General features: G+C 33.3%; 3 protein-coding genes across 6 annotated transcripts; all 3 read left to right on the forward strand.

Annotated features, from left to right (window-relative positions):
* Positions 1–59: 59 nt before the first annotated feature.
* LOC143899879 (1,5-anhydro-D-fructose reductase-like) lies at positions 60–3,803 on the forward strand. 2 transcript variants are annotated; one of them, XM_077410616.1, is made up of 8 exons: positions 60–163; positions 1,268–1,426; positions 1,731–1,898; positions 2,059–2,175; positions 2,479–2,673; positions 2,884–3,081; positions 3,160–3,308; positions 3,729–3,803. In XM_077410616.1, exons 2-8 carry the CDS (start codon positions 1,340–1,342, stop codon positions 3,769–3,771), a joined length of 957 nt encoding a protein of 318 aa, XP_077266742.1. In that variant the 5' UTR covers positions 60–163; positions 1,268–1,339; the 3' UTR covers positions 3,772–3,803. The 2 variants fall into 2 exon arrangements, with proteins under 2 accessions (XP_077266742.1, XP_077266741.1); XM_077410615.1 differs by having other exon boundaries at positions 61–164; positions 1,180–1,426.
* Positions 3,804–5,903: 2,100 nt separating this feature from the next.
* On the forward strand, positions 5,904–17,912 carry LOC143899880 (aldo-keto reductase 1B-like). Of its 3 annotated transcripts, none has more exons than XM_077410617.1 (6): positions 5,904–6,073; positions 14,331–14,409; positions 15,423–15,902; positions 16,180–16,386; positions 16,558–16,706; positions 16,827–17,140. In XM_077410617.1, exons 2-6 carry the CDS (start codon positions 14,335–14,337, stop codon positions 16,867–16,869), a joined length of 954 nt encoding a protein of 317 aa, XP_077266743.1. In that variant the 5' UTR covers positions 5,904–6,073; positions 14,331–14,334; the 3' UTR covers positions 16,870–17,140. The 3 variants fall into 3 exon arrangements, 2 of the variants coding, with proteins under 2 accessions (XP_077266743.1, XP_077266745.1); XM_077410619.1 differs by lacking the exon at positions 5,904–6,073 and adding an exon at positions 17,726–17,912 and having other exon boundaries at positions 14,165–14,409; positions 16,827–16,886; XR_013257628.1 differs by lacking the exon at positions 5,904–6,073 and adding an exon at positions 17,726–17,912 and having other exon boundaries at positions 14,169–14,409; positions 16,827–17,620.
* LOC143899881 (aldo-keto reductase 1B-like) lies at positions 6,010–8,620 on the forward strand. The gene is made up of 5 exons (XM_077410620.1): positions 6,010–6,152; positions 7,004–7,483; positions 7,762–7,968; positions 8,143–8,291; positions 8,410–8,620. Exons 1-5 carry the CDS (start codon positions 6,078–6,080, stop codon positions 8,450–8,452), a joined length of 954 nt encoding a protein of 317 aa, XP_077266746.1. The 5' UTR covers positions 6,010–6,077; the 3' UTR covers positions 8,453–8,620.
* Positions 17,913–18,385: the final 473 nt, after the last annotated feature.

An 18,385-nucleotide genomic window follows, 5' to 3' on the forward strand; every position in this document is an offset into this window, starting at 1 on the left:
ATTAAAAACGTAATAAAAGGAGATGAAACTGTATATATAGACCGAATTATATAATGTCTAATGAATAAATAGCACGCGAACAGAGCAGAAACGGTCACTGCGACGTATGTACGTAGAGCGTGCGGGATCATAGTCGAGAGTGAATTAACGTTAATATCGTGCTGGTAAATGGAATTTCTGATGTGTTATACGCGCGTGAGATCCGTGATCGCGAGATGGATTTTCTGATTTCTAGACAGCTCAAAATATATATTTTCGCAATAACTCCCGATTTTAGAAAAAGTCGACGAATTCATTTTAGAGATACGTTTCTCTCTCTCTCTCTCTCTCTCTCTCTCTCTCTCTCTCTCTCTCTCTCTCTCATGAAGTCGTGGAAATTATATATTAATTTATACCAATCTTATATAATTTTATTTTACCGATAAAAGGCAATCCAGAGTATCGTGAACTAAATCCGGACAATAGATTTCAACAGACAACAATATCCCACAATCTTTCGAATTGATATTATTGTGATGTGCCGTATTTATAAACGGTTATCATTTTTCAATCATTTTTTCATCGATGGGGGTTTTTTGAGACACACAATTATAAAACTATACATTGATTTATATTAATTTATATTAATTTAAATTAATTTAAATTTTTTTATATTTATTATTAATTTAAAAAATGTGGTATGATGTTTCTCAGCTTCGAATTTGAGCAATTTCCGGCCAGCAGTTTTATGACGCTAGCTGAAAACGTACACGTACATATTTTATTGATTTTCTTATCAATGTAGTTGTACATATCTCCCTCCATCTCTCTCTCTCACACACAAAGATGTTACTATAGATACTATATATGTATATACGCGAGACGCTACCGTAGTTCCTCGGTGGTGTTTCTATATATGTGTTACATGTGCATTCAGTTGCTATTTATTCGACGACCCTACTGGTGACGATCGCGTTCCGAGATAGAAAAGAATCAGTTTAATTGCTCAGTGCTTTTATTTTCAGCGGGGAACACATACTTTTGCATAACGCATAATACGTAAGCATAAAAAAAACTGATATTGGTCTATTTCCTTACGCACATGTGTATGGACCAATCAATTTTCTTATGCTTACGCATTATACGTTATGCAGAAGTGTGTGCTCCCCGCTTAATCTTGTAACACATAAACACACACAGATCGTACACGTATTGCGTCATTGCGTGTCTATCGACACCGTCGTGACGACGTTACCCGGATTCTGTGATAATCAAGGACTCTGTTGCGGAGAGCTGGTCGCTTCCTCTGACGGCTTTGCCATATACTCTTCCTGTTTGCACCTATCTATCTGCGATAACAATGGCTAGTATCCCGACCCCGACCATCCCGACAATTACATTCTCGAATGGACACAAAATGCCGATGTTGGGCCTCGGAACTTACAATGTAAGTATACGTGTCATGTTTCATAACATGCGATAGAAGTGTGCATACACACACACACACACACACACGCACACATACACACACATACCACATATATATATGAGTTACATCATCATCCATCATCATGGATTGTGCTATTCGCGCGTTTCGTTTGAATCTGCATCAATCCTACTTATAACATAAGTAACGACCAATTACAACGACAATTTTTATTTAATATTTTTACCAGGGGCTTTATTTTTGTTCGCCAAACTTGCTTTACTGAATTATATTTTCTTCTTTTTTATATTTGGAAACAAAACAGTCTCAGATGGGAAATGTGAAAAAAGCTGTTAAAGAGGCAATAGATCTCGGATATCGTCATATTGACACAGCTTTCTTTTATAACAATGAGAAAGAGATTGGAGAAGCAGTCCGTGAAAAAATCAAGGAAGGTAGCGTAACAAGGGAAGATCTGTTTATTACCACAAAGGTGAGATCAATAAATGGTTACGTATAAAAATGTATCTAAAATTTTTAATGTTTAGTCACGTATTAAATTCTAAATAATTAATCCTTTATAAGAGACACAATAATAGTGTACAAATTGAACATTCTGCCTCGTTTTAATTGTATTATTTGTTCCTTCGTAGCTATGGAATAATGTTCACAAAGAGGAACTTGTTGTCCCGGCCTGCAAACAATCGTTGGCAAATCTCGGTTTAGAGTATGTGGATCTCTATTTAATTCACTGGCCATTCGCTTTCAAGGTAAGCATTAACATCAATATGAAACTGAGATTTTGTTTTCCATGGCTATACAAGCAATTCAAGAAATTGCGCAGCAACGGTTTGACGGTTTCGAGATACATATGTAACTGCACAGCGTTATCTAATAATAAAGATAAAAATTTTTTATAAAAGGAATTAAGGAAAAAAGCTGTTAATCTATATAAAATGGAGTATGCTGTTATCGACGATATGTACAGTAAATTCTTATTCGCGAAGGAACGACTATGAATATCGCCCTATGATTTTTCAATTCACAATATTTATCCGGATAATGTCTTCTAGGAGGGTAATGATTTGCTGCCTCGAGACGCTACTGGAAATCTTGTCGAATCGGATGTCGATTACTTGGAAACGTGGAGAGGAATGGAAGAGTGCGTTCGCCAAGGCTTAACTCGCAGCATTGGAATCAGCAACTTCAATTCCGAGCAAATTACCCGTTTACTTAAATCGGCCAAAATCGCACCAGTTAATAATCAAGTATGTGGTACCATCACTACCATCTAAATCCACAAATGTCGTATTTTCGATTACTTTTGCATTTTTGAGAAAATTAATTTATATTTTTTCGATGGTATTCTTGTATATTTTTATAAAGTTTAAAAACTTTATGCTAATAGATATGACCCATATTATATTAATGCATCAAAAAATTAAGGACTTAAATAATGTCAAGACATTCTGTTATAGATTGAAATTAATATAAACTTAAACCAGGAAAAATTAGTGGATTTTTGCAAGAAACACAATATCACGGTAACTGCTTACTCTCCCTTGGGACAACCTGGAAATTCATCGGGCATGGACAACAAATTAGATAGTCCCTTAATATTGCAACTTGCAAAAAAATACAAGAAGACGCCGGCGCAAATAGCACTTCGATATATCGTATGTAACAAAAAAAGAATTAACAACTTTTTTTTTAATTAAAAGAGAGATGTATACAGTCGTACTTTACTTTCCTAGTATCAACACGGAGCTGCGCCGATACCTAAGTCTGTAACTACAAGTCGAATTAAGGAAAACATGGAAATTTTTGATTTCACGTTAACATCCGATGAGATGAACGATATCCGTGAACTCGGCACTGGAAAGAGGGTAGTAGTTTTCGACGTGTAAGTATTAGAACATGCAAGATATTTTACGTTTCATAATGTCTTCTATGTATGAATATTTTGGACCCTCGAGATCTTTAAAAATTTTATTAATCTTTATTTTTTGAATAGAGCGCGTTAAATTTTGATTTTAAACGGTCTTTAATTTGTGTCAGAATTCTGTATACAATTTTATGTGTCGTATAATGCAAACTATTTGAGAAGAATCGAAATGCACATTTAGACTTAGATAAATATATTAAAATACGCACTACATATTAAAATATCTGACGCAAATTATAGATTATTTAAAGTGGACTATGATGAACAATAAGTATTCAAGATTCGAAATACGACACATTATAAGCTATTTGCATATTATACATACATTATAAATTGTTTATATTTTCTTCTGACAATTTTTTTGTTTCTGTGTTGCAGTGCGAAACATTTCAAATACTATCCTTTCAACATTCCGTTTTAAACGAAATTGATATGGTAAAGAGAGAGGAAAAACGAAAAAGAAGATAAATTATAAACATACATATAAATGAATAATACAAAAAGAGTTTTATATAAGAACAAATCTATATATATATATATGCATACAAACATATTTTAATATATTTTAATATATTTTGTTATTTGAAGCAGTGCTTTATATAAAATATAGCTCAAAAATATTTCTATATATAAATAGTTTTTTTTTTTTTTAAATAATCCATAGATATAAATAAAACAATGATTGAGAAATATCTTAATTAAACATTGTACAGCTTAACACGACATTTCTTGAAATTCACGATCAGGTAACACATCGTGAGTTTATCAAATCTAGAATACAGCAGGAAATAAGTCGTGACATTGTAGATAATTGTATTAGTATCCCCTTTAAAAGCTCATGTTCCCACGACGGTGTTTGAAGCTCGCTCGACCCTTGGTCTAGCCAATTACAGCTATCGGGCGCTGCGAAAAATTTCAAGGCCAAGACCACTTGCACGAATGAATTTTTCGTCCGCTCCGTACGACACGTGATATAACATATTCGAAATGAAGCACGTTTTAATCTAAATTCAAAAATCCCACGTGCCGCAATGTTTGATATAAATCGAGAGATAGAAGCTTTAGAAGCTGGCGGAAAATTTTACGCCTTTTATCGTTTTTTTTCCGGTTATACCCGCGGATCGTCACGTTTATATGTAGAAAACTATTGTTTCGGAATGTCGTTTATATTATAAGTCGTATTGCATGTGCATCTGAAAATTCTCCAATTTAATTTGAGCAAGATTTTGTTTTATGCAAGACATTGCAAGATATTCTATTCTCTGCGTCAAATTTTAATTGATCTTTTTTAAAAAATATGCTTGCCTCTGTTTAATTGTCAATATAAGAGAATAGTGTCGATCGGTATCGACAGAAAGAGGGCGAATGATTGATGGTTTACTTTTTATTAACAAGAAAAAGAATACTTTAAGGTATTTATAACGTAATTAAAAAATTTAGAAACTAATTGTGTAAGATAATTTGCGAATACTTATTTGTTTTTGCAATTACAATGTCGTGCTAGAGAGAATAAATATTCGATTGGTATTTAAATCGTTATCCCTGAAGTGTTAACGAGAACGTTCATTAAGCATTTGGCTATTTTTAAGACTAAAATAAATCTTAAAAATAAGAAATTTGGTTGTCAGTAAAATTAAATAAGTATCCGCCTCAATTTTATTTCTTCCAGAAAGATTTTCGATAATTTAATTCAAAAATTGCAGGACCTATATGCTACACATATTATTCGGCAGTTATGCCTGACGAAATATACGATGAAATATATAGGAACGAAATATACAAATATTAAATAGCTGTCGCAGTAATTAAAAACAAAGTATAAATCGCTTTAAACAGATTCGTTCTACGACCGTCGTTGAATCATCAACTTTGTTCGGCTGTCTTATTAAACGTTGTATACGTTATACACCGTAAATGGAGCTTGTTCTTCCGCAAGGAGTCGTCTCAAAAGGGCTCGATTCATTACTTCGAATATCCTAAACGGTCGCTGGAAGCTGGAACTTTCCACGGTGCCGGATAAACGAATTCAGCCACCACCACGCGGTCATTTGAATCGGAATCGTTGCTGATCGATGTGTGTGAGTGTTGCGTATCAGCGATATCGTCTCGTTATGCAAAAATCATGATACATGCAGTCCCACCAAGGGTCAACATTTCTAAAGTTGTTGTTGTTTTTTATTTTTTTTTATTTTTAAATACATGGTCACAAAACGATAAATTGCGAGTATAGCAACACGAAACTGCGATACATATTATGTATGGGGCCGGAAAGCGTTGGAAATAACCGTTGTTTAACGAGCAATAAGACCGATAATTGCATTAAGAATTAAGGTTCGAGCACGTATAGATGATTAATATTCAGCGAGCTGAATATCGTTTCGGTGGATTGTAATGAATTTTCGAGTGAGGCGACTGACGTGAATTGTGATCAAATCTCTAACGCCGGCACACCAATGCAAACGCGTTAACGGTAGTCTCGGAGCAAAATCTATGTTGCCGTTGAGAATCCGGTCCTCCTCGGTGGGGACGTGTATATAAAAGGGTCGGGTCGGAGCAAAGCCGCCAGCAGTGTGTAGCAGTGCCAGCATTGCATCGCTGATCGCTGATATACAGACGTCAGACTGGTTTCCAGTGTTTCCACGTGGCAACCGCGTAGACTCATCTCTCTCTCTCTCTCGTACGCGTATTTTTTTCCCGTTATCATCGACGTCCCAGTGACACATAAAAATGGCCCTCAGCGCACCGAAAGTGAAGTTTTACAACGGCAACGAAGTGCCGATCTTCGGTCTGGGCACATGGAAGGCAAGTCTTTCCCTAGTTCAGACTGGACATCTTTGTTTTTCTCGCGACGCATTTAGCTTTGTCCGCGGGTCGTATTTCGTGGAAATTGCGAATATCACGCGTGCAGATATTATTTTGTAATACTTTTGCCACGTAAACGAGAATTTGTTTCTTATCTCACTGCAGTTCTCGTATCGGCAAAATTTTGTCTAATCATTCTCGTTTTCGTCTCTCTCTCTCTCTCTCTCTCTCTCTCTCTCTCTCTCTCTCTCTCTCTTTCTCTCTCTCGTATAAGATTATTTTATCGATTTCGGTTTCACAATGTGAAACTTGACTGATTCGTGGTAGTATAGTAATAGTATAGAATGAAAAATCGAGACATGAGTGAAATGGAATTATTAATATACTAGCATATCTTGTTATTATTATCATCGATAATACATTCTTATTTGATTCCTGAAGTCTGGAATATTTTAACGTCATTATATATATAGTCGATTATCTGAAGATCAAATGGTAGAGATATAACAGATACGCAATGTTAGGCAATTATTTCAGGCAGTGCCGTACATAGTATACACAAATTCAAAGAAGAGAGAACTTTAAATAAAAGGCAAAGAGATTAGATTAGATTTATTTAATTTCAGCTAATAATTTTTGGGTTTACATTATATTTTTAATTTTAACTTCTTTTATCTTGTAATTAGAATTTCATTATCTGTTTGTTTTTGAAAAACGTAATATATACATAGATAACATTAAATATTAACATTTTTGCGATTAGACCTGCACGCTAGATCTTTCTTAAGAAAGAGAGTCCGACTCTTAAAAAAAATGGTCAGAGATATTAATTTAATTCGTTTTTATTTCAGTCTAAACCAGGAGAAGTTACACAAGCTGTAAAAGATGCCATTGATATCGGGTACAGACACATCGACTGCGCTCACGTTTATGGCAACGAGAAGGAAGTTGGTGCCGCTCTCCAGGCGAAAATAGCGGAGGGTGTCGTGAAGAGAGAAGATCTGTTTGTTACAAGCAAGCTATGGAATACCTTTCATAGCCCTAATCTGGTTGAACCAGCCATCAAACGAACGCTAGCCGATCTCGGTCTCGATTACGTAGATCTCTATTTAATTCACTGGCCATTCGGATACAAAGAGGGCGGAGAACTTTTCCCTACAAATCCTGACGGTACCACCGCATTCAGCGACGTAGATTACCTCGATACTTGGAAGAGTATGGAAGGTGTGCTGTCTAAAGGTCTTGCGAAAAACATCGGTGTCAGTAATTTTAATTCCGAGCAGATTACCAGATTACTCGAGAAAGCATCGGTCAAGCCTGTTACAAATCAGGTAAATAAATAGTGATAAAATAATCGAAAGAAACTTTCTGATGGTAGTAAATTTTTAGTTTAATCTAATTATATTACGTTAATTTCGAAAATTTTAAATACTGTTTTTTGGAAGCTGATTAAAAATTTAATAATACATAAAGAAATCCTTTTCTTTTACATTCCTTAACATCTTTTGCTTCATACAGTTTAGAGAACGTAGAATTTATATACAGAGAAATGCGGAAGAGTTACTTCCATTAACACATGTTATAGACATTTATATATATATTTTTTTAGGTTGAATGTCATCCATATTTAACGCAAAAGGAACTATCAAACTTCTGCAAGGAAAAGGGCATCCTTATTACAGCATATAGTCCACTTGGATCACCAGACAGACCATGGGCCAAGCCGGATGACCCAAAATTATTGAACGACAATAAATTAATTGAGCTCGCGAAAAAGTACAACAAGACACCTGCACAAATAGTTATTCGTTATCAAGTATGTTATTAAGATATTAATGTCGTCTCCAAGCATATTTTTCAATAAATTTGATGTATTGAATATAATTTTAATTTTTAATTAAATTTAAGAATTTAGCGTTTATGAAACTGATAGCTTGATATATTAATAATATTTATATACAAAATTTTAATATTATATAACTATTTGCAGGTGGATCGTGGCCATATAGTAATTCCCAAATCTGTCACCAAGTCACGAATCGTTCAAAACATGGACATATTTGACTTTAAACTTTCACCTGAAGACGTTGCTTATATTGATACTTTTGATTGCAACGGAAGAATTTGTGCAATTAATAAGTTAGTAATTTACAATTATCATTTATACAAACAATATTTTATACCAAGTATAGCATATATATAGCATATAATAATTGTATCAGGTTGCGATATATTAATGTTTTTTATTCTTTTTCAGTGCAAGTGCCAGCCCCTATTATCCGTTCCGTATTCCATTCTAAGTAATCAAAATGAACAAGTGAGACTATAATATATCTGCGTGTTTCTTTTATTAAACTTTTTGCATTAAAATATACCTTTGGAAATTATTAATATTTGTGCATATATATATAAATGATATTTCTTCTTAATAATATTTTCTTATAATATATATTATTTTTATATAGATAGATGTACATTCTTTTTTTTATTACCAGATATTTCTTAAATATAAATTTTTATATAGCAATTGTACCAAATCTTGTACACGTATGTGCAAATAAAGGAGTTTTTGCGTTGAATAATATGAGACTAAAGTCATATTATTAATGTAACAAATGTTTGGATATTAATTATATTGCTACGATAAATTATCTGGCTTAGCAATCACAAGAGCAACACTCGCAAAGCCTCTTATTGTTGTTATTGTCATAAATTTTCGAAGACAAATACAGCAGAAAGGTACTAATTGATGAGTCTTGTCCAGCAGTAACACTGCAATTGCGCAACAGAGTCGATAATTCTTATCAGCGTTTTTCTTTCATAATCGTATTTGCACGTATTAAGGTAGTCACACTTTTATGCATGTCTCTGGGACTGCTTGGCTTCAAATCTGGCATTCGATTGCCTGCGATATCGTTTGTGCTAGCACATTTCAACAAGAAGCTATCAACGGAGGAGCAAAAATATATTACGGGTACTAATACTAAAATTATGGTGAGAAAAATTTTGCGTTTAAACAATGGATATACATCCTTAAAATTTGATCCTCTAATGTACTGTTTTATAAAAGATTTCAGCCTTATGTGCTGGAGTGCGAGACACTTCGGTGTTGGTAAAATATATATGTTGATTAATTTTCCACATCATTTAACTTCCATTATTTACTATTCATCGTTGGGCCCACGCCGTTTTTACTTCCACTACTTTTATTTATAAGGCAAATCTATTGTTAAACCATATAACACGCAAAAGAAACGTTAAAGTCACGTTATCGTTATCGTTCAAATTATGTAATTGACAGCTTTTAACAAACTAGTATATGCTTTACTTTTCAAGAGCGAAATTTATGTATATATACTTGAAAAATTTCAATTGCAAATGAGCCGATAATTACGAATTAAAAAAAATGACAATTTGTTTCATGAAATATGCAAACTGCAATGTGTGCATAAAAAAAGGGAGGAAACAAAACTTGGGACACTTCTATTTATTTATATATATATAGTGTCGGCTATAACGGTCTACTTTTAGTATAGTACGTATCACTTCGAGATAAATGTTTAACATTTGATGAACTATATAACAGTCCCGACTACGGTTTTGAACAACGCGGTATAATGATTCCCGTACTCGGTCTCGGCACCTAGCAGGCATCAGGCGTAAGTAAAATCTCATTATTGTTTCTCTCTCAAAGAAACTTAACTTTTTCGTTCAGATTTGTTTACCGACATCTGGGTATCCAACGAGGAAGAGCTAGACGATATCTTTCAATGTCAGCAATAACACAAAGTTCGTGATCATTAACGGAACCGTACGCGCAAACAACTTGTGTGCTTAAATAGCTTGCGACGCGACGGACCAAATTCTTGCAATTGAAAACTACTACTCGAAAATTAAAAAATTGATCTCTCAGCTTAAACTTTTAAAAATATTTTATTATCCTAGCTTTAGATGTTTTCTTCTTCCATTTGCCGAAATAAAGAAATCTTTTGAGCACATCGCATCTTGAAATTCTAATTTACTTAATTTACAACAATGGAAATATTAATCGACTCTAACTAGCCATTATAATCGCCAAGACAATACGACCACTTTGGTTCGATTTGGTTCGATTATCGTCATGTAATCTTTGATAGCCGTCATACGCACTTTTGGCCACTTTTGTTTTTGCGGCTATAGCCGTCATCGACAGTCAACGGGTTAATATAATCTCTGACCATTTTTTTCAAGGGTCGGACTCTCTTTCTCAAAAAAGGTCTAGTGTGCAGGTCTAGCTAATTGCAAAAGTGCGCTAATATTTAATGTTATTTATGTATATTACGTTTTTCAAAAACAAACAGATAATAAAATTCTAATTATAAGATAAAAGAAGTTAAAATGTAAGTCCGAAAATTATTTCCTAGATTTCACAAATAATTTTAGGATTGTATTACTTCGATGATCTCGAATAGATACTATACATATATGTGAATGGTACACATAATGCGTTTTACGGAACACAGGAATTATCATCTCCATTACATGATGTGAAACATTACATAAAAACGTTCACGACAAACATTTTTCGCTAAAAAAGAAAACTGAAAAAAAATGCGTTTATTGAAGCAAATGAAAAATGGAAAATGTGAGCAAAAACTAAAGTGTATATATAGATGTAATCAAACAACAAATAAAATGTATTATAAAATAAAATACATGTCAAGAGCATTTATTAAATTGGTTTTTGTCTTTACTTTAAATATATTTTTCCTCTTTTTACTTTATTTAAAGTTCTCTCTTCTTATATATATATATATATTTGAATTTGTGTATACTATGTATAGCACTGCCTGAAATAATTGCCTAACATTGCACATCTGTTATCTCCACCATTTGACCTTCAGATAGTCGATTATATATATGATGATGTTGGAATAGTCTAGACGTCTAGACTTCAGGAATCAAATAAGGATGTATTATCTATAATAATAACAAGATGCTAGTGTATTAATAATTTCATTTTACTCATAATGTCCCGATTTTTCATTTTACTAGGGTGAAAAATCGTACTACTGACAGTGTCCATATTACACACTGTCTCAATCAGAATTTAAATACTTTTTAAAATATGAAAACTATCTTTATATTATTTTATTAATTTTTTTAATAAAAATTTTAAGAAATCCAATTATTATTATAACAATAAACTAAAACTAAGAGCCAATCTACTAATTAAAAAAAAAAACAAAGTTTAAGAAACTCATTTTTCTGCTCAGTTACGTCTATTTTTATTAGTAAAATAGATGTAAGTAGCTGCAAAGATTACAGATTATAGGCAAAATTTGAACAGTAAGTCTTACGGTAACACGGTAATAAAATTATTATTTAATCATAATATTATTCTAAAATATCAAAAAATTATTCTAACATAATATTAAAATTATTTATGGCTTTTTTTTTGCTTGTAGTGCTAATGTAATTAAGAAGAAAGTAAAGCAAAAAGGGTAAACAAAAAAGTTGCTTATACAGCACAAATAATAATGTACCTGAAGAAAGCATATTATCGGCAATAAATGTAGGCATGAGTGCATACTACTGGCTACTTATTACCTTAAATCTCAACATAAACTATCTAGGTGAAACGAATACCTATTCTCTCCGTTGTGCAAACCTTCGGTCGGCAGCAGTCGGGAATAAAAAGTTTAGTTAGGAGAACTGTCAGTAATGTGTTCATCTGGTCGTATCTGATTGCCAGAATTAAAAACACAAGAAAAGGTTACCAGTGTATTAGGTGCAATTGAGCTTGGTCATTATTATATTAATTAAAAATTAAGAATCAATTTTATTTAACACTATAGCTGGTTACCCGGGCTTCGCCCCGGAAGACATGTAATAAGAAACGCAAATAGTTTCTCTTTCTCTCTCTCTCTCTCTCTCTCTCTCTCTCTCTTTCCCCATCCTTTCTTTCTCTCTTTCTCTTTCTCTCTCTAAAATGCTATAAATTGAAAAATATTACTTTTTTATCGACTGAAGTTCAATTCCGTCGTATACAATTCTTTGAGATTCATTCAATTATTTCCCGAAAAATTGGAAGAATTCCTGATACCGGTTTCCAAAAGATCGGTAACGAAAAATTATACACTTTATAGCACTCCCCGGGGAATTCTACCCTTGTTTTATATATAATTCTTTAAGATTCGGTCAATTATTTCTCAAAAAATTGGAAAAATTTTGGACACCGGTTACCAAAAAAATCGGTAACGAAAAACTATACACTCTATAGCACTCGCCGGAAAATTGTACCCCTATTTTATATGTTCTTAATACAAAATTTGTCCAGCCGTTCTTGAGTTATAAACGGTGTAACTAACCCGACTTTGTTTTATTTATATATATATTAAGATGAAAATATGAAAACTGACATACACTGAATATATAGATTATATATTACTTCGATGATCTCGAATAAATATTACCACATGTCTCAGTGGTCGTATTGGTACGACATCCATCACGGAATGAGGGAGATTCCAGGTTCGAACTCTGGCTGAGGTAATATTTTTCGCAATAAATTTAATTATTTAAATGAGATGCTTATATATAAGTATCAGAGATTACATGACGATAATCGAAGCAAATCGTGGTCGTATTGTCTTGGCGATTATAATGGCCAGTAGAGTCGATTAATATTTCCATTTTGTTGTTTATTATTTGACTGGCGAAGTAAAAAAAAGTGATTTATTCTGTTTGCTTAATTTAATCTCGTTTTAGGATGATCCGAAGGTCGTTGAGGAAGCAGTACATGACGCTGTTGACGCTGGATATCGACATTTCGATTGCGCTAACATATGATATATCAGAATGAAAAGGAAATCGGCAAAGAGTATATATTACGCGAGAAGATCGCGAAAGGGGTCGTGAAGAGGAAGGATCTGTTCATCACTACCAAGGTACATTCGCGTTGTCCCATCGTCTGAAACCCGACAGAATTAAAAAAGTCTATTATATTCAGTTGTGGAACACGTTCCATAAACGAGAAAACGTGGTGCCGGCTTGCCGAAGATCCGTGGAGAACTTTGTTTGGTCTCGACTACGTGGACTTGTACTTCTGATACACTGACCCATATCTTATATGCGGTAAAATTCCACGTTCGAACGCTTCTCGATGACTCAGAAGATGTTAGATCACGACATAATCCTAGTCGTCAGATAAGAGTCAACGTTATCGTCGTTATTGACACGTTTATAACGCAAAAGAAGAAAATAAATAAATATTGCGATTTTATTTTGCAAGTGCGTTTCGCGTTACGGTGAAAATAAAAATCGCGAACATCGCCGTTCCTGCTTACGTCGCGATTATTATTTTAAGACTTACTTCTCTTTTTTATCTCTCACTTTTTCTCTCTGTCTTCTTTTCTTTTTTTCTCTCTATTTTTTTTTACTTTTTTTCAATTTGCGCACTGAACGCACTGTCTACACTGAGCGTATACGTACGTATAATATGCTGTCGTCTCTTTTCAATATTCTCAAACGTCATCTCAGATTTCAAGATTGCCGGCCATGCCTCGGCCATGCATATATTAAATAATTCTTCTTTTTTATATACGTATTTTTATGTAATTTTATACAATAGTAACCTACTCACTATCGTTGTGTGCACAAAACATTTGTACACAAAACATATCGTAGCAACATTCATGAAAATCGTTAATAACTGAAATAAAAAGATAACACAAAGTATCTTATGTAAAATAATAAAATATTAAAAATAATATAAAAAATTATATAATAAAAACATTATATAGAACTAATCTGAAACTTATCTAAAATTTTTCGATGAAGCAAGCCACGGCGCGACGGCAATCAATCGAGACCAAACAATAACCGCGATATATTCGAGTATCGACTTTGCACCATGCACGAGCCCATCCTTGAGCGCGTAGGAATAATACATCGCCTACAGCGAAGTAACGCTCTCGTAAACGTCGTAGTATTGTTGCCGTTGAGACATCGGCCCTCCTAGGTGGGGACGTTTATAAATTATAAAAGGAACGGATCGGAGCAAAACTGTCAACAGCAGTGTGCAGCAGTGCCAGCATTGCATCGCTGATCCAGACGACTAAAAGTTTCCACGTAGCAACCGCGTAGACTCTCTCGAACGCGTATTTTTTTCCGTAATCATCGACGTCCCAGTGACACAAAAATGGTCCTCAGCGCACCGAAAGTGAAGTTTTACAACGGCAACGAAATGCCGATCTTGGGTCTGGGCACATGGAAGGCAAGTTTTTCCTTAGTTCAAACTAGACATCTTTGTTTTTCTCGCGTTTTTGTGCTATTATTTGATTTAATTGATTAAAGCAGTTAACAATTTGTGCTTTTGATTGAAGCAAAGAATACTTCAAATTATAATATATAAATGTATATTTATGTTATATTTTTTTTCAAACAAAGTGCGCCTTGGTAATGGATGGAAAATCTCAATATAATTATAATTTTAGAATATATAATTAGAACGTAATAGAATACAATTAAATGACTTGATTGAAGTAAGGCGCAAGATTTTGCGCATGCGTACTAATAAAAAAGTAAAAATATATACATAAATTGTCAATTCCTTATTTACCGACATTGAAATATTATAAATATTAATTATAAACAAACGGAACATGAGCGATGATTTTCCTTATCAGAATCCTTTTTTCGACCCAAAATACACAAATTAAAAAGGTTTCGACAAAATTGGAGAGTTTGGCGCTATATACTGCATATTTACCATCCGAAGATGAATGGTGGAGATAAAAGACGCGCAATGTTAGGCAATTATGCCAATTACTTCAGGCAGTGCCGTATATAGTATACAAAATAAGAGAGAACTTTAAATAAGGCAAAGAGAGATAAAATATATTTAAAGTGAAGAAAGAAACCAATTTAATAAAAATGCTCTTGACATGTATTTTATTTTATAATACATTTTATTTGTTGTTTGATTGTTGTCTACATTTTCTATTTTTTATTTGCTTCAATAAGCGCACTTTTTTTTCAAAGTTCTCTTTTTTAGCGAAAAATGTTTGTGAACGTTTTTATGTAATGTTTCACATCATGTAATATAATGTTTAATCTTAAAATTATTTGTGAAATCTAGGAAATAATTTCCGGGCTTACATTTTAACTTCTTTTATATCTTATAATTAGAATTTTATTATCTGTTTGTTTTTGAGAAACGTAATATACATAGATAACATTAAATATTAGCACTTTTGCGATTAGACCTTTAATTCGTTTTTATTTCAGTCTACACCAGGAGAAGTTACACAAGCTGTAAAAAATGCCATTGATATCGGCTACAGACATATCGACTGCGCTAAAGCTTATGGCAACGAGAAGGAAGTTGGTGCCGCTATCCAGGCGAAAATAGCGGAGGGTGTCGTGAAGAGAGAAGATCTGTTTATTACAAGCAAGCTATGGAATTCTTTTCATAGCCGTAATCTGGTTGAACCATCCATCAAAGAAACGCTAGCCGATCTCGGTCTCGATTACGTAGATCTCTATTTAATTCACTGGCCATTCGGAATCAAGGAGGGCGGAGAACTTTTCCCTAGAAATCCTGACGGTTCCAAAGCATTGAGCAACATAGATTACCTCGATACTTGGAAGGGTATGGAAGGTGTGCTGTTCAAAGGTCTTGCGAAAAACATCGGTGTCAGTAATTTTAATTCCGAGCAGATTACCAGATTACTCGAGAAAGCATCGGTCAAACCTGTTATAAATCAGGTAATAAAAAGTGATAATAATCGAAAGGAACTTTCTGATGGTAGTAAATTTTTAGTTTAATCTAATTATATTATGTTAATTTCGAAATTTGTAAATACTGTTTTTTGGAAGATTAAAAATTTAATAATACATAAAGAAATTCTTTTTTTTTACATTTCTTAACATCTCTGACTCATACAGTTCAGAGAACTTAGAATTTATATACAGAGAAAAGAAGAGTTACCTCTATTAACACATCTTATAGACATTTTATATATATAATACTTGTATATTTTAGGTTGAATGTCATCCATACTTAACGCAAAAGAAACTATCAAACTTCTGCAAGAAAAAGGGCATCCTTATTACAGCATACAGTCCACTTGGATCACCAGACAGACCAGGGGTCAAGCCGGATGACCCAAAATTATTGGACGACAAGAAATTAATTGAGCTCGCGAAAGAGTACAACAAGACACCTGCACAAATAGTTATTCGTTATCAAGTATGTTATTAAGATATTAATGTCTCCAAGTATATTTTCTAATAAATTAGAGATGTATTGAATATAATTTCAATTTTTAATTAAATTTAAGAATTTAGCGTTTATGAAACTGATAGTTTGATATATTAATAATATTTATACAAAATTTTAATATTATATAACTATTTGCAGGTGGATCGTGGTCATATAGTGATTCCCAAATCAGTCACCAAGTCACGAATCGCTCAAAACATGGACATATTTGACTTTAAACTTTCACCTGAAGACGTTGCTTATATTGATACTTTTGATTGCGACGGAAGAATGTGTGCACTTGAAAAGTTAGTAGTTTACAATTGTCATTTATACAAATAATATTTTATACCAATTATAAGATATATATATATAGCATTTAATAATTGTATTCGGCGATATATTAATGTTTTCTTATTCTTTTTCAGTGCAAGTGCCAGCCATTATTATCCGTTCCACATTCCATATTAAGTAATCAAAATGAACAAGTGAGATTATATAATATATCTGCGTGTTTCCTTTATTAAATTTTTCGCATTAAAATATACTTTTGAAAATTATTAATTTGTGCATGTATTAACATTTTTTCTTAATAATATTTTCTTATAATATACCATTTCTATACACATAGATAAGCACATTCTTGTTACCAGATATTTCTCAAATATTAATTTTTATACAGCAATTGTAACAAATCGTGTACACGCGTGTGCAAATAAAGGAATTTTTACGTTGAATAAAATGAGACTAAAGTCATATTATTAATGTAACAAATGTTTGGATATTAATTATATTGCTACGATAAATTATCTGGCTTAGCAATCACAAGAGCAACACTCGCAAAACCTCTTATTGTTGTTATTGTCATAAATTTTCGAAGACAAATACAGCAGAGAGGTACTAATTGATGAGTCTTGTCCAGCAGTAACACTGCAATTGCGCAACTGAGTCGATAATTCTTATCAGCGTTTTTCTTTCATAATCGTATTTGCACGTATTAATTTGCACACATACGGCAGAAGTTACGCATGCGTGTATCGTTACAAATTTTATTAAGATCACATAGCACCGAAGAATGCGATAATTGTTTAGGACGTTTAGGTGATCGTGTAACAGCTGAAAATTTATGCACTTATTAACTTTGTGGGCTTTTGCACGAGAAAACGTTTTTACCACCTCGAATAAATCAAGTTCTTACGATGATAATCGTTACTTTTTTTGGGTACGACTACTGCACCAAGTGTACTTAAAAGTTTTCCGTTTCTAGTAGATCTTTTTTCCTCGTTTTTTGTATTAAATTTCGGTATTTTTATTTTTGTTTGCACAGGTGGGCAAGTGAGTCGTATCTTCAGTTGGTCAGCCGTCCTATGATCATTTTAAGTGCCGTTTATATGGCGATATTTTAGCGTGTCAGGCTGGGGGCCATAACTATGCTTTGGACCTTTGGATTAAACAGTGTACGTAATGTGTTTGCCAGATTAGTGCGGGATATAATAAACCACGGTCATCCATCATATCGTTTAGTTTCTTTTAATAGCTTTCCGTTTTGAGTGGACAAGCCGGACGTTGTCTCTCTCGGGAAAATGAATCCATACTCCTTCAACTTTGTGACGGTTGCGACTCCGATACTCGCTCGTGCAAATTGGTATTAGCGGAAATGAAAGCTATACCGATGTTCGTCGATAACTAGAACTTTCTCGGTCCTCCTCATAGAAAGAAGAGTTCTCTAACGTGGACACCTTTTGATTTCCTTCTATCTAGTGGATTACAAGAAAAAATCAAGACAAAGTATTGCATCACTGGTAGGACCGGCGATTTCTTCGTGACAGTATTTCCGCGTACTTTTCTGAAATTATCGACGTCAATAAAATGATTGCGAACGCACCGAAAATGTTCCTAATGTTAATTTAGGATATGATTTTGGAGTAGTATATTATTTAGCGATAATGAATCTAACGCTATTTTTTTAAACTGTCATAATCTCGAA

This window comes from Temnothorax americanus, unplaced genomic scaffold, assembly GCF_048541705.1.
Source record: "Temnothorax americanus isolate GAGA-0224 unplaced genomic scaffold, ASM4854170v1 Scaffold29, whole genome shotgun sequence".
Classification (NCBI taxonomy): domain Eukaryota; kingdom Metazoa; phylum Arthropoda; class Insecta; order Hymenoptera; family Formicidae; genus Temnothorax; species Temnothorax americanus.

Bases quoted from the DNA above. Each gene is read 5' to 3' on its own strand.
- LOC143899881 (XM_077410620.1), top strand. From the start codon at position 6,078: ATGGCCCTCAGCGCACCGAAAGTGAAGTTTTACAACGGCAACGAAGTG. The intron at 6,153-7,003 runs GCAAGTCTTTCC...TTTTTATTTCAG, and splicing joins TCGGTCTGGGCACATGGAAG to TCTAAACCAGGAGAAGTTAC. The intron at 8,292-8,409 runs GTTAGTAATTTA...ATTCTTTTTCAG, and splicing joins AGAATTTGTGCAATTAATAA to TGCAAGTGCCAGCCCCTATT.
- LOC143899879 (XM_077410616.1), top strand. From the start codon at position 1,340: ATGGCTAGTATCCCGACCCCGACCATCCCGACAATTACATTCTCGAAT. The intron at 2,674-2,883 runs GTATGTGGTACC...ATTCTGTTATAG, and splicing joins TCGCACCAGTTAATAATCAA to ATTGAAATTAATATAAACTT. The intron at 3,309-3,728 runs GTAAGTATTAGA...TCTGTGTTGCAG, and splicing joins AGGGTAGTAGTTTTCGACGT to TGCGAAACATTTCAAATACT.
- LOC143899880 (XM_077410617.1), top strand. From the start codon at position 14,335: ATGGTCCTCAGCGCACCGAAAGTGAAGTTTTACAACGGCAACGAAATG. The intron at 15,903-16,179 runs GTAATAAAAAGT...TGTATATTTTAG, and splicing joins TCAAACCTGTTATAAATCAG to GTTGAATGTCATCCATACTT. The intron at 16,707-16,826 runs GTTAGTAGTTTA...ATTCTTTTTCAG, and splicing joins AGAATGTGTGCACTTGAAAA to TGCAAGTGCCAGCCATTATT.